Genomic DNA, 18,609 nt, shown 5'->3' with positions numbered 1-18,609 from the left:
TCAAGAAAGTTTAAATACAATGAGTTGGATTCTTATAAAATGGACTATAGACTTTTAAAAAAGTAACTCATCCACTGTCTAGAGCAAGGCTTCCCAGCCCCTGGGCCACAGACCAGTACGGGTCTGGGGCCTGTTAAGAACTGGGCCACATGGCAGGAGGTGAGCTGCAGGGGAGTGAGCTTTGCCTTCTGTCAGGTCAGCAGCAGCGCTAGATTCTCATGCTAGATTCTCGCAAACGCTCGTGTGAACTGCTCATGTGAGAGATGTAGGCTGCATGCTCCTTATGAGAATCTAATGCCTCATAATCTGAGGTGGAACAGTTTCATCCCCAAACCATCCCCCCACCCAACCCCCCTACCTGGTCTGTGGAAAAATTTTTTTCCATGAAACCAAAAGGGTTGGGGACCACTGGTCTATACTACGTAATTGCTATTGGTAACAAATCATTTGCCATGCATATCATACATAATAATGCACCAGTGGGATCCAATATGATGCAAAATCACTAGCCTAGAGAAAGATGAGGATCAGTTAGAGAAAAAGCATGCATAGAGAGGAGAGGATTTGGGGAAGAAGAAAATTAGGCAGGGGAGACCTGGTCTCTAGGGCAGAGTTTCTGAAACTTGATGTGTACATATAAGAATCCCTAACACAAAAAATGTAAATTCTCAGATCTTACCCCAGATCCACTAAATCAGAAGCTCTGCATTGGGACCTAGCAAGTGAACACATTCTCAGGTGCTACTGCTCATAGAAAGACTACCTTTTGACCAGCACTGGTCTAGGTGATATTATATCATTCACAAGGACCTCTCCTCAACCTAAACCATGCTGGGGCACCTTGCAGCTACTAGAACATTACCGAGCAAAACATATTGAACCTTTTAGGGAGCCTTCTTAGCTACCTGCTACATTTCCGGATCTCTAGCCTAGGACTAACATATGAGGTTAAACTTATCTTTGACTGATTACAAGTGCCTTTTTCAAACCTGAGCTGTGACAATCTAGATTACCTTTCTGCAAAACACCCCCAAACTCCCTTTCTCCTAAAAAAAATAAAAATAACAAATTAGAGAGTAATTCAGTTTGCAAAGATTTAAGCCCTTGTCTCCCTAGCAAATTTTAAATGATTCTATGTACAAACAAATTGGTTTTGTACTTGTACCTTCCTCTACAAAGAAATAGTTTCTATGGGGTCTGTGCTGTGAGCATGCAAAAAACACTTCAGGAAAATACAACTTATTTCCACCCCATCTCTCAGGCCATGGCGGTGGAAATCTTGGAGGTATCCAGGGCCTGGCTCTCCACAAGGACAAAAGATGGCAGTCTCGATAAAGATGCTTCATGTCATAGAGAAAGTGGGGTAGATAGAACCAGTGATGCTGGAATATCATTCTATTTTTTTTTTCTTTTTTGAGACGAAGTCTCACTCTGTCACTCAGGTTGGAGTGCAATGGTGTAATCTCAGCTCACTGCAATGTCCGCTTCCCAGGCTCAAGCAATCCTCTCACCTCAGCCTCCCGAGTAACTGGGACCATAGGTGTATGCCACCACACCCAGCTATTATTGGTAAAAGTTTTGGTAGAGATGGGATTTCGCCATGTTGCCCAGGCTGGTCTCAAATTCCTGAGCTCAGGAGATTCACCCCCCTCAGCCTCCCAAAGTGCTGGGATTACAGGTCTGAGCCACCACACCTGGCCTGGCATATCTTTCTATTTCCAAGTCTTCATCATGCTACTGAGAAAGGCACTAGCCAGAAGCAAGTGAATGTGAAACGGATAAAGTGAAAGGGGAAATAAAAAAATAGAAAGCCTATGCCTTTTATATACACTGAGTTTTCACACCTTCAGAAAAGCTGGGCTTCAAACACAGACCAAATAGCAGCAAAAGGATATTTGACCTCTAGTGTCACAACTCAGGAAGGAAAGAATTAGGGCAGCACCAGCCATAGAACACAAAGAATCCTCCATGGTAATGAGGGTACCTAAGGGCTGGAGGAGGAGGCTTATTCTGAACTACTTTCCCCACCTCCTCACTATAAAGTAAGATAGGAAGGGAAGTAGAAAAAGAAGAAGAATGATTTTTTTTGTTTCTGGAGCAGCATACTGGGAGTTACAATTTTTATTCCCCAACCTCTGCCCCTCAGATGTCTGCAGTTGACCCCAACTTCTGCTCTAGAACACTTGTTTCTACCACATCCAAAAGCAAATGACAGAGAAACATTTCCTCAACCCACTGAAAACCAAACACATGTTTGAGGCTTGTAGGCTATCTAGATACCATTCCTCCCTTCTGATTCAGGCTGCAATCTCTTTAGTCCTGAACTTTTAATGGGTGAAATCCCTTCCATTCAAGTTTGATGGCAAAAGCCTTTTGGGGTTGGGAGCATAGCTTAAGGGAATATGGCTCACTATAATAAAATTTGCTTCTGGCCAGAGCTGACTCCCATTGCATGTCCTGAACAGACCAGCTTGCATTTACATTGCTGGCTTTTACTTGCCTAATAGGAATGCTGCTTTTCTTTAGAACACAAGCCTCCTCAGCCAGAAGAAGAAACTGGAGGCTGATGTTGCCCAGATGCAGAAAGAAGCTGAAGAGGTGGTACAGGAGTGTCAAAATGCAGAAGAGAAGGCCAAGAAGGCAGCCACTGAGGTGGGTCCATTGACCACCTACTCAGTCCTGTCTCACAGAGTTCAGTGGTGCAGTGGCCAAGGGGCAGGGGCACATCTGCAGCCAAAAAGTATTCCATTGATTTCCCATACAGCCAAGAGGAGGTTAGTCTGACCTCTCTGCCTCCCTGTTCTCATCTTGAAAAATTAGGCCAATTAGCTCCTCCCACTAACATACCCTGGTGATGAAAAGGAGCAGTTGAATTGCTGTAAGCAAAACCTTATATATAAACAAAAGAAGCAGGAGTCTTATTTTGTTTTGGTTAAGCCACTTTTCATTTGTGAGTCAATATATCTAGTGTCTAGAAACAATTCTTTCTGTGTTTCCTTACAAAAAGCTATTTTTCCTAGGGTCTATAACAGTTTTATGATGGTGATTTGGAAAGAATGCTTAATTCCCTTTTTCTTTTTTTTTTTTTTTTTTTTTACAACCTGTGCTACTGCTTGAAGAGCAAAATCAGGTTGGTAAAAAAGGGTTTCAGGGCTGCTATACTTTCTTTATTTTCCAGTTGTTGATGGCAGTGATTTTCCTAAATGATGTTGAACTCAGAGTTGGCTGCCAACCTTGGTGAACCTTTGTAGGGACTGAAAAAAGGCCACCCTCTGGGTACCTCCTGTGGGCAGATGCAGCACTTCTCTCAGAGGGCATGGTTAGCGGAAGGTACCACTGGGAGAAATATATTAGTGGAGGGGGAGGTTTGTGTGTGGCAGATTCAGCTTTGAAGGTCCCATTGCAGAGTGGGGCTCTAGCTTGGTTTCTGTCTCTGCTCACCCCTTCTCCATCAAGAGCTTTTGTGCAGCCCATCAAATGCACAACCACATGCAACAGCCCTGATCCTCCCACATGAAGGGAAGCAGATCCCCCTGCTAAACTAGGAGACAGGACATGTGATTATATTTTATGTTAGTCATTTTAAAATTCAAAGGAGGTAAAGAGCTTGTGTCTGTATTTGCTCAAGTTATTTAACACTTGGGGAACTAAACAAAACCATTGCACCAAATCCCAACCACCTAATCGTTGTAGAATCCAGCCCCCTCTAAGAATGGGCAACCATGCCTATCACTCATCCATTTTGTGTCAAGATAGGTATTCTGATCTCTGATGAAAACGAGGTGTGTGAAACCTTGAAGATGTTTGATGGCCAAGGGAACAAATATGTGTAACATTTATGAAAATTCACATAGGTAGAAAGGAATAAAAATAGCACTCCTGTTTGATAAATTTATGCAATCGTACATTATGAAGATGCTCTCTGCTTAATCTTGCCTTGATAAGATTTTCTTGACAGTGTGTTGAAAAGTGAACTCATCTCTGACCCCACCCTCCAAACCTCCTACAGTTTAACTCTGAGTCCCAACCCCACATCACGGAACGTAATTCATTCTTTGCCCTCACCATCTGCATGAAAGTCTCACATTTAAATTCTGCAGATGGTTGGTAACCTGATAGACAGAAAAGCTTTGGCTGTGAGGGCCATGTTCTTACATTAAATGCACCTAGAGATTCTCAAAACAGTTCTTAATGATTGCATGGAGACACCAAGCCCTTGTACACATAGCCAAAGCCAAGAGCAGGCTTCACAATTAACCTTTTTCATGCCAGATTATTGGCAGTGAGAGCATCTGTTACTGCCAAATTCCTGGAGCCAAACTTGTTTGTGTAGTGAATCACAGAATTATAGAAGTGAGATGTGAATAGATTTTTGTAGGCACTTCTCCATATCTTTCCTGGTTCATTAATGTGACACAAGTTACTTTATTCAATAATCAATCATCCCAGTGCTTTATTCAATTAAAAGCCGTTGCTTCAGTTGGTCATCTTTCTTTTAATACAGGTGTTGTATAATAGTGTTCATATGGTTCTTCATCTTTGGTCTGTTTCTACCACTCCTTACCCTGTCCTCTCCTGTAGCTACTGCTGTCTCTGTTGCGTTACTATTAACAAACTCAAGGGTGGTAGTGGTTAGGGAGATTATCATGGGAAGAGATCACATATACAGAGGCAAGGGGCGGCAGCCAGTCAGACCAGGAACTGAAGATCATGGGTAAAAATGTTAAGATCAATTTACTGCTGCACTAGCTCAATCCCTTTTTCACCCTCTCCCCCACCCCAGGCAGCAAACTTGTCAGAAGAACTGAAGAAGAAGCAAGATACCATTGCCCACTTGGAAAAGACGAGAGAAAATATGGAGCAGACAATTACAGACTTACAGAAAAGGCTGGCTGAAGCTGAACAGACGGCCCTGATGGGGAGTAGAAAACAAATCCAGAAACTAGAATCCAGGGTAGGAGTCTGGGTAATCACGAGGGCTTGACAGTCCCCAATTCAAGACCTCTTTGTCCTGGAATGTGACACCAGATCTGCCCCTCAACACACACACCCTTTATCACTTTTGCTTTTAGCACTTTCAGATCTTTAAGAGTGTCAGATCTCAATCTATGCATTCATTCTTTGCTTGACTTTGGGTGAGCACATAGGACTTTCCTTGGACTGGATGAAATCTGACTTCCCTCCTGCTAACTAACAACACAGCCCTTCCTGCTCACCTCACCAGCTCCAGGCTCTCACTCCAGGGCTACCTGGTGTTTCCAAACACACCCCTGGCAGTCTTGCTTCTGTGCCTTTGCTCCTGTTATTTCCTCTGCAGAGAATGCCCATTTTCTGACAGCCAGAGAAAGGAGAGGGAAAACAACTAAATCAATGATCAAGAAAGACTCAGAGAAGATACAGTAAGGACTGACAGAAATGAGGTAGTATCTGCCTTCAGGGAGCTTAAAAACAAGTAGTAACTCATCTTGAAAATAAGATTTGTAAAATTATTGAATCCATTTTAATGACTACAGACAAGGCATATGATAAATGCTACAAGAATGGAAAGAATATTCAACTAGGATTCGATTGTTCAAAAGGGCCTCTGAAAAATAAGGTATCACCTTTGCACATCTATGGTATATCCATACCATGGAATACCAATGTACATTTCGGGGACCTTCGTACAGTCATACAGTGAGGGCAATGTGGAAAGCATATATCCTTGTGTTCAAGAAAGTGGGGGAATATGAGGGTGTACACATTTGCTTGTATTTTCAAAATGAAATGGTAACAGGATAAATCAGAAAAATAAAAATGACTATCTGTAAGAGGATAACACAGAGATGACATTCGGACCTTCATAATGTACGTTGTTTAGTTGTTTTGAATGGAAAATCATATAAATCATTTGCATACTTTATAATTAAAAAAACAAGTTTAAGTCAAAGAAAAAAACTCAGCAGTCCCTAAAATTTTAACACCAGTGGAAGCAAATGAAGTTAACGATATATTAAATTGGGGGCATTAAACATACACAAGTAAGAATTATTCTCAGTGACCTTTAAACATAATGTTTTGTCCATACATCCCTCAATATAAGGACAAAATAACAAGAGAATGGCTAAAACCATACAATTATAACTTCAAAATACCAACATTTAATTGCTATTAGCAGTAAGACTATTGTTTATCCAATGACATATATAAGAACCAAGATTTTTGGTATAAGTAATGGCATATAGGTATAACATTTAAAAGTGTGCATTTTTCCCCTAAAAAATACATGAAACTGTTTTTTCCAACTCAATTCTAAGATTTCCAGATTTTATTTTCAATTGCTGTTTGTTCAATATTATCGCCTAGAACCAGTGATAACTCAGTAGTAATGACTAGTGATGAACTCCTTAATATCAGATAATACTAAGGAATTATGGTTAATATTCTTAAAGACACAACCATGGTATACCATTATTACCTGTTAGAATGATATCCAATAGTATTTACAGGTGGAATTACATGATGTCTAGGATTTGCTTTAGTAGAGCAGTTTTTCCCCAAGGTGTTTTATTCACTTTAATTCCCCCCAAAATTCTTAACGAGTGCTTAAAAAACAGTAGAAGGGCCTGTAAGAGCTCACATCCCGACAGACAGAACTGTGTGTCAGGTTCCTATATGACAGGTGTCAGAAGATTGCTTTAAATGGGTTTCATCCACAAGGAAGTTACACACTTGCTCCTCTCCCTTCACACTGCATCTCTCTGAGGAGGTACAGGAGGGAAGAATGGCTCCAGTGGGGAGTAAGAGGTGGGGTCAGATGCGCTAGGCACATTCATGCCTCAGGGCACTGGCCTTCCTGTCCTCAGGAAGGCTTCTTGGAGAAGCTGGCATTGGCCTCAAGGAGAAAGCAGGGAAAGAGGATACCTGGGCACCCCAGCCAAGGGGAGCAGCCAACATCAACTCCCTACTCCCTCTCCTGCCTTATTTCTCTCTGTGGCACTTGTCCCCATCAAACGTAGCCTACATTTTACTTTGTTTTGTCTGTCTGCTTCCCCTCATTAGAATGTATGCTAATCCCGGGAAGAGATTTTTGTCTGTTTTGTTCACTGCTGTATCCTAGCACTGGGGTGTGGTATGTAGTAGGCACCTGTGTTGAATGAATGTTAAGCTCGTTTGTGTAATTCTATAAGGCTGCAGGCAGTTTGTCTGTGTGATAGCTCTCCCACAAAGTGGGACTGTAGGGTTGTGGGTGACATACATGTGACATAAACTCAGCGTCCGATTTCTTTAGAGAGTCAGAGCTGGATGTAGAGAAAGCAGCTGAAGATTAGGTAGTATGTGGACAAAATCCTCAAGTGGGCTACACATTGCTTACTCTCTATACTTACAAGTACATTCATGCATACACTTTGGGTGTGATTTTGTAATTCAAGAAAAAAGCTTCTCATATCTGTGTGAATTAGCCTTTCACATATTTCAGTCTAAACAGTTCTTTTATGAATCCGTAAAAGATCTTACTTTTGGCGAGAGTTTTCCCGAGACACTGTCCTGTCTAAGTACTACCAGAAATGGTGTGTGCATGTTCCCTTGACACTTTGCTGTCTTTCAAATGATTGTGCCAGTTGGCAAATAGAAGGCCAGCCTTGCTGGCAGCGTGTGGTCTGAGGTCACGTTTTGGTTGCAGGTTCGTGAACTGGAAGGTGAACTGGAGGGTGAAATCCGTCGCAGCGCAGAGGCCCAGAGGGGAGCCCGCAGACTTGAGCGATGCATCAAAGAGCTGACCTATCAGGTACTCCGGGAAACCATTCCCTGTTTGGCTGGTTGGGTGCTACCCTGCAGAAAAGTGCTCCTTCAAGCCTGAAATGGCCTTCTGGGACTCCTGCAGTTCTCTCTTCATCTTTGTTCTCCTTCAGCAGTAGACACTGACTCACCCTCCCAGAGCTCCTGTGCTATTAGTGGTTTGGATCAGTCTTTTCAGAGCTCTCAGGAAACAAAATGTGAGCGGCAAGTTGCAATTAGAAGTGAAAAGCTATTTATACCATCTGGATTTTTTCACACATAGTGTTTGCAGTGCTTTCATAAAGATGCCTTCCTGTGAGTGGCTGAGTGAGAACAATGTGTAAATGAAGTTAATGGCAGAGGCTCGGGTGGCTACCCAGCTGGCAGGTTACATGGGATGCTGACTCAATTGGAGCGGGGTGCATTTCCACTCCTATTTTCTGGTTGCACAAACACTCAAGGCCACTGAGGACACTGTTGCTAGTGCCAGGTGGAAACAAAACACTAAAGAGAGACCTCTGAAGCTTTCTGAATCTCACCTGTTGACTAACACTGATCTCAAGCAATAATTGAAAAGAGGTGGGCAGACTTCTTACAAGTAACTAATGCATTTCTAAAGTAAAAATATCATCATTTACATTTTCACTTTCAATCATTGCTTCCTTTTTCTTTCTAATGCAGTCAACACAGATTCTCTGATGGCAGAGGCACTGTATCGTTCTCCCCTCTAGGGTCTGGCATCCCCCTGTCACACAGTAGATGTGTGATTTCCATTGTTGAACACAGATGCTATAAGTCACTTTCCAGCCCTTTCACACTGCACATGATAGCTTATCCCAGCTCTCTCACACTGCACATGATAGCTTATCCCAGCCCTCTCACACTGCACATGATAGCTTATCCCAGCCCTCTCACACTGCACATGATAGCTTATCCCAGCTCTCTCACACTGCACATGATAGCTTATCCCAGCTCTCTCACACTGCACATGATAGCTTATTCCAATACAAAGACAAATTCATTTTAGGCACCCATTTTTACAGCTTCTTTGACAAAGCCAATGCAAGATCTGCTTAGTACTGATTCTGGTTCCTGAGGCTGAGTTGTTAAAGATGTCAAAGTCTTCTTCTCTTGCAGCAGGAAGGATAGATAAGAAAGCACAGCACTTCAGAAGCATCATCTTGAGCTAATTAAGACGAAATGAGCTACTTGCACAGCTCTTTTATTATTAAGTGGTTCCTTTTGTAAGATGAGTTAGTCTGACACTTCTTTAGAGCACGCTAGGTATATCAAAGCCACTGAGAAGTGGGCCCATGGTGTGTATGGCTAAGTAGGTAAACACCTTGGGAACTTAAAAGTTTGCTATTCTACTCTTCTTTTGAGGAGGGTGGAGAAGCCACCCATGTTGATGGTGTGAAATGCTGCTTTAATGTCTGGATTTTTCTTTTTATTTTCCTATTGATTATTCTTATTGTTTTATTCTGTAAACAACTTCATTATAAAACAAGAAACCAAAGTTACATATTTTTTTTGGTTTTCATTGTCCCAAGGAATGCATTCTTGTTCTGTTGTGCCTTACCCTTGTTTCTTCATTGTAATAATCCTAGTGTTTCTCATGTACTAGAATGAGGTGCATTTATTAATTTCTTCCAAACGTCTGCAGAATGCTTAGATAGGCCTATTTTCTGCCATCAAATCAGCTAATATCTATTAGGCTAGACCCTGTAAGTTTAAAGAGACATTAGAGGACACTCCACATTTCCTGGTACTTGGTTTTGAAATGTTCAAGGTTAATGCTGAGTCATTTCGATCATCAAAATAACCACCAGGACAAGGAGGCAGGGTGTTTGGTGATAGCCCATTCCTAGGTGCAATTAAAAGTGTCATTTTGAAAGGGACACAAATATCATTTTCTTAGGAGAAGTCCTCTGGGAAGATTCTGCTACTGGAAAGGAGTCAAGTGTGGTACCGCTCCATGGCAGTTCTATGACTGGTCCCCATGCCGCATTTATCCTCTCCTTTATATCCCCCTAGCATTTGGAAACTTGCCCTATTTTCTCTCTCCAGCACCTAGAAAAATGTGCTATAAAGCAGAACATAAGATTAGGTACTTGTAGTTGCTATAGAAGGTCAAGATAGTTCCTCTGCCCCTCACTCTCCACCCACCTACTCAGTTCTACCATCAACTGCCTCCTACATCCAAGAATCTGTGTAGATATTATTTAATCTTTACACATCTAGTCAAGAATGTAGTATCATTTTTAGGGATAAGGAAATACAATCTGGTTAAGTTGCTGTGTTGAGAGGGTTCTTTAGGAACCAAATGCCAGGATAGAGTTAGATGTACAAGGGATCTATTAGAAGTGACATCTATGAAAGATGAAGATGCAAGCAAGCAGGATGGGGCAGAGACGTGAAAGGAGAGGCTGAGGGAGGAAGAGGGGATGGGAAGAGTGTCAGACTGTAGTGCAGCTCTGGGCAAGCATCCAGCATGAAGCTAGCCCAGAAAGGACTCCCATGTTGGGCAGAAATGGCCAGACTCTGGTGACTTCACTGTGCCCAGCCATTGCCTGGGGGCTGCCTGGGAAGTGTGTGGCCTCAATGCTAATGCTGTGGCAGGTCCCAAAGGCACTACAGTTGGAGATTATCAGGTAACGGCACTTCTCACAACTGAATGGCAAGTTCTTTTCTTGTTGGGAAATCTAGGACGTGCATAGCCATGGCCACCAGTTACTCAGTGCCCCACAGCTTAAGATGGGAACCTAGGCCTAACATCAGTGGCTTTGCCTTCCCATGTGGGAGGGACATCAGGAACATCAGCAACCACTTCTAGCTTTTTTCAGTTTTCTTCTGTGTGGCCTCCTTTACCACCAATTTACTCCCCTCTCAGTAAACTGATTGTTAGCAATTAAACTTGTGTTGATTTTATAATTTACTGTAAGCACATAATACTACAAATTTTTTGAATTTTATAAACCTGAGAAGTCGAGGGATAGGCAGATAAAAACAAAGAAGGGATTTTATTTGAACCAGACTTGTCTCAGTTCCCCAACTAGGTTCTTTCATATATATATTCATCCCTGTCTCCTGATGCTTAAAATTAGTAATTAATATCTACTTTTATATGGTACTTTAAGGTGGTGGTGGTGTGTGTGGGGGGGTGCATTCCAGATGATGAGAACAGCTTGGCTAAACCTAAGGAGGACAAAGTAAGCAGGGGAGCTCTGCGGAAACAGGAGAATGTGACCTGGTTGGAGTGGGTTCGTGGTGGTGGGGGGAATGGAAGGTAAAGTAGGGTGAACATTAAAGCTGCCAAAAAAGTTCATAGGATGAACTTGGGTCTGAATGTCTTTCCAGCTCAACCAAGCTATATCTGCCTGAAGCTATATCTGTATACTTAAAATTAGTAGTGAATTATCTACTGTTATATTTTACTTTAAGGTGGTGGTGGTGGGGGTGAATAGGTCAAATGGAGCCAGAAAAAAATTTTAAGCAGCAGTAGATCTTTCTTGATTAAATCAGCTTCTCCACCCTGAGCAAATTGAGGTATTTTCTGCCTTTGAAAAGTTCAATAGCTCCAGTGTGGAAATACTCCAGTTAAAGAGACATGAGGAAAGAGGGGGCAGGCAGAGCCTTATCTACCTGCCTGCCTCTAGCCTCCTCTCTCCCTGGAATACCAAAGGCTCTGTGGAGCACAGTTGAGAAACATTATCCCACCAGATTTCCTTTCTCCAGCCCGAGGCTGGATTGTAATTGAGGCAATGAGAATAGGCACACCATGGTTCCCACAGCTTGTAGAATCTTCGTTGCTATCTCTGCTGATGTCTGCATCAGAATTCCAGAAAATTTAACTTTTCTATAGTTCTATTACTCAAAACCAAGAGTCAATTAGAAAGTTCAAAGGAATAGTTGTTTGGATTGGAGAGCAATTGGTTTTCATTTTTGCATATGTGGCTTTTATAATAATGCACTTCATTCCTGCTAAAGATATAGCTTTTTATTTAGCTCGTCATCTGGAATGCACCCCCACCACCACCACCTTAAAGTAAAATATAACAGTAGATAATTCACTACTAATTTTAAGTATACAGATATAGCTTCAGGCAGATATAGCTTGGTTGAGCTGGAAAGACATTCAGACCCAAACTGAACCTAATGGGTTTAACTCCCATTTCAGCAAAGGTTGGTGGATCAGGACAAATGACCATTAGTGCTGACAGTTCTGTTTATCAATTTCTTGGAACTTGGGTGAGTTAAACCCATTGTTAAAAATCACAACTCTGAGATGATATTTTTTTTTTTTTTTTTTTTTTTTTTTTTGAGACGGAGTCTCGCTGTGTCACCCAGGCTGGAGTGCAGTGGCGCGGTCTCGGCTCACTGCAAGCTCCGCCTCCCGGGTTTACGCCATTCTCCTGCCTCAGCCTCCAAGTAGCTGGGACTACAGGCGCCCGCCACCACGCCCGGCTAGTTTTTTGTATTTTTTTTTTAGTAGAGACGGGGTTTCACCATGTTAGCCAGGATGGTCTCGATCTCCTGACCTCGTGATCCACCCGCCTCGGCCTCCCAAAGTGCTGGGATTACAGGCTTGAGCCACCGCGCCCGGCCTGAGATGATATTTAATAAAGTTCCCTAACCCTTATTTCCCCATATGAGACTACCCCATTGTAGACTGCTGGATCCTCTGAATCACCTTCCCCATACGTGCCTATGTATTGCAGGCAGAGGAAGACAAGAAGAATCTGAGCAGGATGCAAACTCAGATGGATAAACTTCAGCTAAAAGTGCACAATTACAAGCAGCAAGTCGAGGTGGCGGTGAGTGCCTTGGGAAGTTGCAGCCTCCTGGATTTCCCAGTGTTGTTTTGATTAAGGGAGATCTGTGGCCCTGAGCTCAGCCAGCAGCTTGTCAGAGAGGGCCAGCTCAGCTTAGAGTCTGCTCATTCTCAGTTTTTTTCTCAAGTTAGAATTCTCACCCATGGCAAAAATGTGTGTGGCTTTTCCCTCCAGGAAGCCAGAGCTCTCTTCTTTACCTTTGTGGTTTCACCCAAACAGGTGCACAACAAGAAATGAGCTAGGTAAAAGCAGAGTGTCATGTAGGGAAGGCCGGTTTTGGGCAAGGTAGTCACCCTGGGGCCTCCCTCATCCCCAAACCTAGGGTAAACATAAACATGATTCACAGTATTTGTTCTTGATGATCCTGGATATGGTTGTGGACAAAACCACCATAAATTGAAATGTACTTGCCATCCCTGGGTCAGTATCTATAACTACAGGGAATGTAATTGGTAAGTGCCATATATATTGATTTATCCCTAATATTAACTCTTGAGGGGTTTTGATTATTTCAATGATTTGGCCTAAAATACTACCTGTTCTAGCTCAAGGTCTAATAATTACCTGTTGACCCATATAATTTTAAAGACAAGCCCCCTCTACTCAGGGGTAGAATAGGATGTTAAACTCAGGACAAAACAGACAACTGTGGTTATTCCAGCACATTTTCAGTCTGCAAGAGCTCTACTGCATCCAGTTGATGAAAAGTGCCAACTAGGTTCTGAATTTCCAGGGAACAAAAGTTATAAAAAAAAGGATCTTATACCTGCTAGAAAGTCTGAATCCTAATATATCATACCAAAATATGATATCCCATTCAATACTCAGAAGTTTAGATTCTTTTTACATTATTCAACTTTTTCATGTCAGAGCAGAAAAAAAAAAAAACCTGACTATATATGCATGGAGATTTCTTTTTTATTATTTTTATAGGAAGCACAAGCCAATCAATACCTTTCCAAGTATAAGAAGCAGCAACATGAGTTGAATGAAGTGAAGGAAAGGGCAGAGGTGGCAGAATCTCAAGTCAATAAACTCAAGATTAAAGCAAGAGAGTTTGGGAAAAAGGTACGGCAGGTATTCAACTCTGTTCTAACTCTTCAATCATGTTTGTTTAGGGCTGATGTCATTGCATGGACCAGTATAACAAGAAATTTGTTTTTCTCTTTAAAAGCTTTTAAAAGATAAGAACAAAGGGTTCCAATAAAGTCTTCCCATGTTTACTAAATTATACTTGTCCAGGTAGATGTAATGCTAAGCATTTGAGTGGCATGCACATTGTATTTATACTTTTCAAATGCTTCCATGTTAACTTGCAGGATCTGAGATTGAGGGCCTGGATTCATTTGTGTAAAGTAGTCGGGAGTCCATGGAAAGAAGAGGATTTTAAAAAGCACAGATGGATCGGCTCAAAATTCGGAGTGAACTCTTTCTGTAGTAGACACATACGTGACTTTGTACAATGTCAACATGGAGTCGAAGAGGGAAGATGTTTAAGATTGAGGCAGTGAAGGAAAGCAAATGCAAGAGTCTTGCTTTGTAGTTCTCTGCTTTATATTCCTGATTCTGCCTGAAAACACAGAGAAAGGATCTTTTTATATCTCTTTGGTCCATGAAATGATTCTTCTAATCTAATGGTAGAAGCCATTGCCCTGATTTTACTGGTAGAGTGACAAAGAACAATGTACTAAATGTTTGGTAGGGTCAGGTAGTCCCGGCTTCCTTATTAAAATTTTCCCAGGAACACACAGTTTTTAAATGAGGTCTGGCTTTAGGAGAAGGGAATCAGAGGAGATTGGATCATGCGATATTAGCTAATAGATTGCCTGAAATCACTGAGCGTAGCTTCTGGCATACATAGGCACCATCATTTCATTTTCTTTTTAAATGTGGTGCATCACTAGCCCAATTTCTCTGTGTTTTTGGGCAGAATCAGGAATATAAAGCAGAGAAATACAAAGCAAGACTCTTTCATTTGTTTTCCTTCACTACCTCCATCTTAAATGTCTTCCCTCTTCAACTCCATATTGACATGGTACAAAGTCATGTATGTGTCTACTATGGAAAGAGTGCACTCCAAATTTTGAGCTGATCCATCTGTGCTTTTTAAAATCATCTTGTTCCATGGACTCCTGATTATTTTATACAAATTTTTCCAGGCCCAAACTGAATTACTAGTAACCCTGCAAGGTAAGTTGATAGGGTTGCCAATAATATGCATAAATACAAACTTAAGGGAGGTCAAAAACATCTCTTTTGAAGGAGAGCCTAAGAGTTGGTTATATTGAAGATACTTAGATATAAATATAAGACATATGACTCATTGAGAGACTCCAGAAATTTTTTACTGATGTCTGAATAGCTGCCTCAAGGATAAGTCCTATGTGAGAGGGCCAATTAAGAGGTTTGAACTCTGGCCCCAATTTGAGAAGTGTTGTGGCACTGGATTTAGGGTCTTCTCTGCAGAGCCCGCCAGCAACCCCATGTAATGACTTGTTTAGGGAGGTGCTTCCCATGTGCTGCAATTACATTCAGCTGCAGGAGGTCGAAGGTCCTCCAAAACAGATGCCATGCGTTCGACTTTGTCACAGTTCTTTTCAACAAAGAACACAGTGAGTAAAGCAGAAATTACTTTTGAGAGGCTAGAGAGGAATAGGAAAACCTTCCTTGGCAGTGCAATGACTAATTGTTTCCCCTTCACAGAAGAAAAGCCAAAAAAATCCCTCAACTGTCATACACACAAGGAAAAGGTTTGCTGAAAGAATTCTGTGTCAGGGCTGGGGAGCAAATTGGTGATTTGGCTGCAGAATCTTTCTCCTCATGGGGTTGGCTAAAGAGGGCGCCGCCTTCACTGGCAAGACAAGGCAGGCGGAAAATTGAGAGTGACCGAGCATGCCCTTGGGGTGAATTACCGGGGTCTGCTTTCTATAATGCAGATAGTTGTGTCAATTCCCTGCCTCCCTTTGAAGTTAATGAAGAGTTGGCTAAGGCCTGCTTACCTCTGGAAAGGACTCAGCTTGGTTCTGGGCATGTGTTCCACTGGTGAAAATCACAGGAAATTCACAGAACACACTGACATTCTGTTTTTCAGGTTCAAAAAGAATAGTATCCCCTGCTTTGAAAGGACAACAGCTGGAGAAGTACAAGGAAGGTGCTGTTTCATGGCCAAAAACTTAGCTTGCGTTGGAAACATTTTTTAAAAACATGTTTAAATTGCTTTTCACACCATATAAACAAGGCAATTAGAAAAATAATTAAAGGGAATATCATTGCTTCCACAGTTAATGGGGATTTTTTGATCCTCAAATGCAAGTAAACTACCTTGTAATGTTTCACATGACAGATTAAATAAATGGAAGAACCTTTTCAATTCTGATGTTTAAAAAATGAATAAGTACTTAATCCTTTGTCCATATTTCCTCTTAATGGGTAGGACTCATAGATGTCCTTAGACCAATCATGCTCCATGGGGACTAGGGCATGTTGGTGAATGGTTTTTACTGAAGTTAGGCAACTTTGGCTTGATTCACCCCTACATCTATGAATGTATATTGTGAGCTGGCAGTGGTGGAGTGAAAGTCATAAAATCTCCTCAGCATTGTGATATACATATAGCCATAGTTAGGCAATTTGAACATGTAGGCAAAACTCCTAATCAACACACATGTAGGCTATATGCTGGTACACACTTTAAACATGGAGGTAACCCCACACAAGACATTCAGTGACAGGTGATGCGCTGGATTTCTGCAGTGCCAATTTAGCTCAGCCGGAGGAACATGTCCCGGAATTCCTCTCTCTCGTGGTTCTGGATTGGAGTAGGTCATAAAGAATTTTGCATTAATTTGATAAGCAAAAATCAGCTATTTTACGCTCATAAGGTCAGTGTACAGACCCAAGCATTGTGACAGCTTGAAAATATGACTCCTGGCCAAAAAGGGGCGCTAGAAAGGACCAGAGACAGCTCCCTGGACCCAGAGCTCTTCCAGCTCCTGCCAGCCTCCTCCTCCAGCTTTGCAGAGTCCTGGCCAGGTGTGTGTGCAGCTCCATGGCAACCAGCACCAGCTTTTCCTGAGATCATCCATAGCATTGCAGTGGAGGCTGTGAGGCAGACATGAGTTCTGTTTGTTCTTATGGACTTCCCTTCATCCTCGCTACATGCACAGCTGACCTACCGTGACTTCAGGCCCAGGACCAGATGCAGAGGGAGCAGCCTGGCATAGACTTCTCCACCTGCACCCACAATTGTGTAAGGTTGAAGCTCTATAATAAATCTTTATTCTATCATTCTCTGGTTCTGCCTCCCTGATCCAACCCTGACTCATATGGGTAGCTTGAAGATTAATTCAGAGACTCAGTGGTATCAGAGGATCCAGGTTCATTCTTGTCTGAATCTCTTGTCATTGTAAGACGACTTCAGCAGTCCTGAGCATTTTCTCCCCATACAATAACCTCTTTTTAAAATGGAGAAACACCTTCCCAGAAACAGACCTCTGGAATACTTTGCCTCATATCCTACGGAACAGATTTCTCTACCTTCTTATGCCGAACCAGTCTAGTGGCAAGAGGACTGCAATTGCCAGGGTTGGCTCAGACAGATCAAAGTGAATCCTCTTGAAACATTAGGGTACCGTTTTGAGCAAGGCAAACCAAATTTGAGTTTTGTGGTTGGTGGAGGGGGATGCACTGCCACAGAGTGAACCAGCAGGGATGTGTGTCAGGCTGTATCCAAAGCAGTCGCTCCTTCTTACCATTGGTCTCAACCCAATGAGAAAACACAAAACATTTAACGTGGAACTTTTCTAGGTTTTTTTTTCCTGAAATGGTAATTTTTAAAAACTTCAGTAAAAAATAAGTTTGGAATTATCCTTTAATAAGCCAGTGTTTATATTCAGGAAACATCTCTATATCCCAAACCTTTTCTTAGAAATTTGCTGTGGTCATATTGCCAATCCTGAAGTCAGGATGCTATTGTTTCTGCACACCCCAGGCACATACTCAGTAAAGTCAAACTTCAGCTTGGGGATGCATCCAGTTTTAAGTATCATATTCTTTCACTAGGACATAATTTTTAAAAGGAACCAAGGTTGGGGGAAGCAGAGATGGTAGACACTTAAATATTATCTCAATTGAATTTTTCTTCACAATGGAATTTCTTTAAGATACGTAAGTTACTTTTTTTAAAAAACAATTTAAGTTTTGGGATACATGTGCAGAATGTGCAGGTTTGTTACATAAGTATACATGTGCCATGGTGGTTTGCTGCACCTATTGACCCGTCCTCTAGGTTCCCTCCCCTCACCCCCCAACCCCCAACAGGCCCTGCTGTGTGATGTTCCCTTCTCTGTGTCCATGTGTTCTCATTGTTCAGCTCCCACTTATGAGAACACATGGTTTGGTTTTCTGTTCCTGTGTTAGTTTGCTGATGATGGCTTCCAGCTTCACCCATGTCCTTGCAAAGGACACGATCTCATTCCTTTTTATGGCTACATAATATTCCATGGTGTTTATACCACATTTTCTTTATCCAGTCTATCACTGATGGGCATTTGGGTTGGTTCCAGGTCTTTGCTATTGTGCATAGTGCTGCAATAAACATATGTGTGCATGTGTCTTTATAGTAGAATGATTTATAATCCTTTGGGTATATACCCAATAATGGGATTGCTGGGTCAAATGGTGTTTCTGGTTCTAGATCCTTGAGGAATTGCCACACAGTCTTCCACAATGGTTGAACTAATTTATACTACCACCAACAGTGTAAAGGCATTCCTATTTCCCCACAGCCTTGCCAGCATCTGTTGTTTCTTGACTTTTTAATAATCATCATTCTGACTGGAATTCTTAATACTTTGCTATTTGTGATAACCCATCACAACATTGTAGCAAAAACAGAGTTAACTACATACAAGGTATAGGATTGTGAAACTGAGGTCATATGATAAAATTGGACCAGGTGGAAGTTACACCACAATTCAGAATTTGCTTTCTCTTATAGAGTCAAAACCTTGATCGACTA

At 41.9% G+C, this 18,609-nt stretch overlaps 1 protein-coding gene across 1 annotated transcript in view; it reads left to right on the top strand.

Moving 5' to 3' along the window:
* Positions 1-16,905, top strand: part of MYH15 (myosin heavy chain 15) — a 160,199-nt gene extending 143,294 nt beyond the window's left edge. Inside the window, 6 exon segments of the mRNA XM_073009642.1 lie at positions 2,527-2,652; positions 4,784-4,954; positions 7,664-7,768; positions 12,477-12,572; positions 13,524-13,658; positions 15,682-16,905. Of these exon segments, the coding sequence (XP_072865743.1) occupies positions 2,527-2,652; positions 4,784-4,954; positions 7,664-7,768; positions 12,477-12,572; positions 13,524-13,658; positions 15,682-15,696 (648 nt within the window). The 3' untranslated portion in view covers positions 15,697-16,905.
* The last annotated feature ends 1,704 nt before the right edge of the window (positions 16,906-18,609 follow it).

The sequence above is a fragment of the Chlorocebus sabaeus genome, chromosome 22 (genome assembly GCF_047675955.1).
Source record: "Chlorocebus sabaeus isolate Y175 chromosome 22, mChlSab1.0.hap1, whole genome shotgun sequence".
In the NCBI taxonomy this organism is placed as follows: domain Eukaryota; kingdom Metazoa; phylum Chordata; class Mammalia; order Primates; family Cercopithecidae; genus Chlorocebus; species Chlorocebus sabaeus.
Note: the sequence above shows the minus strand (reverse complement) of the source record. Positions and strands in the feature narration are given on the sequence as shown.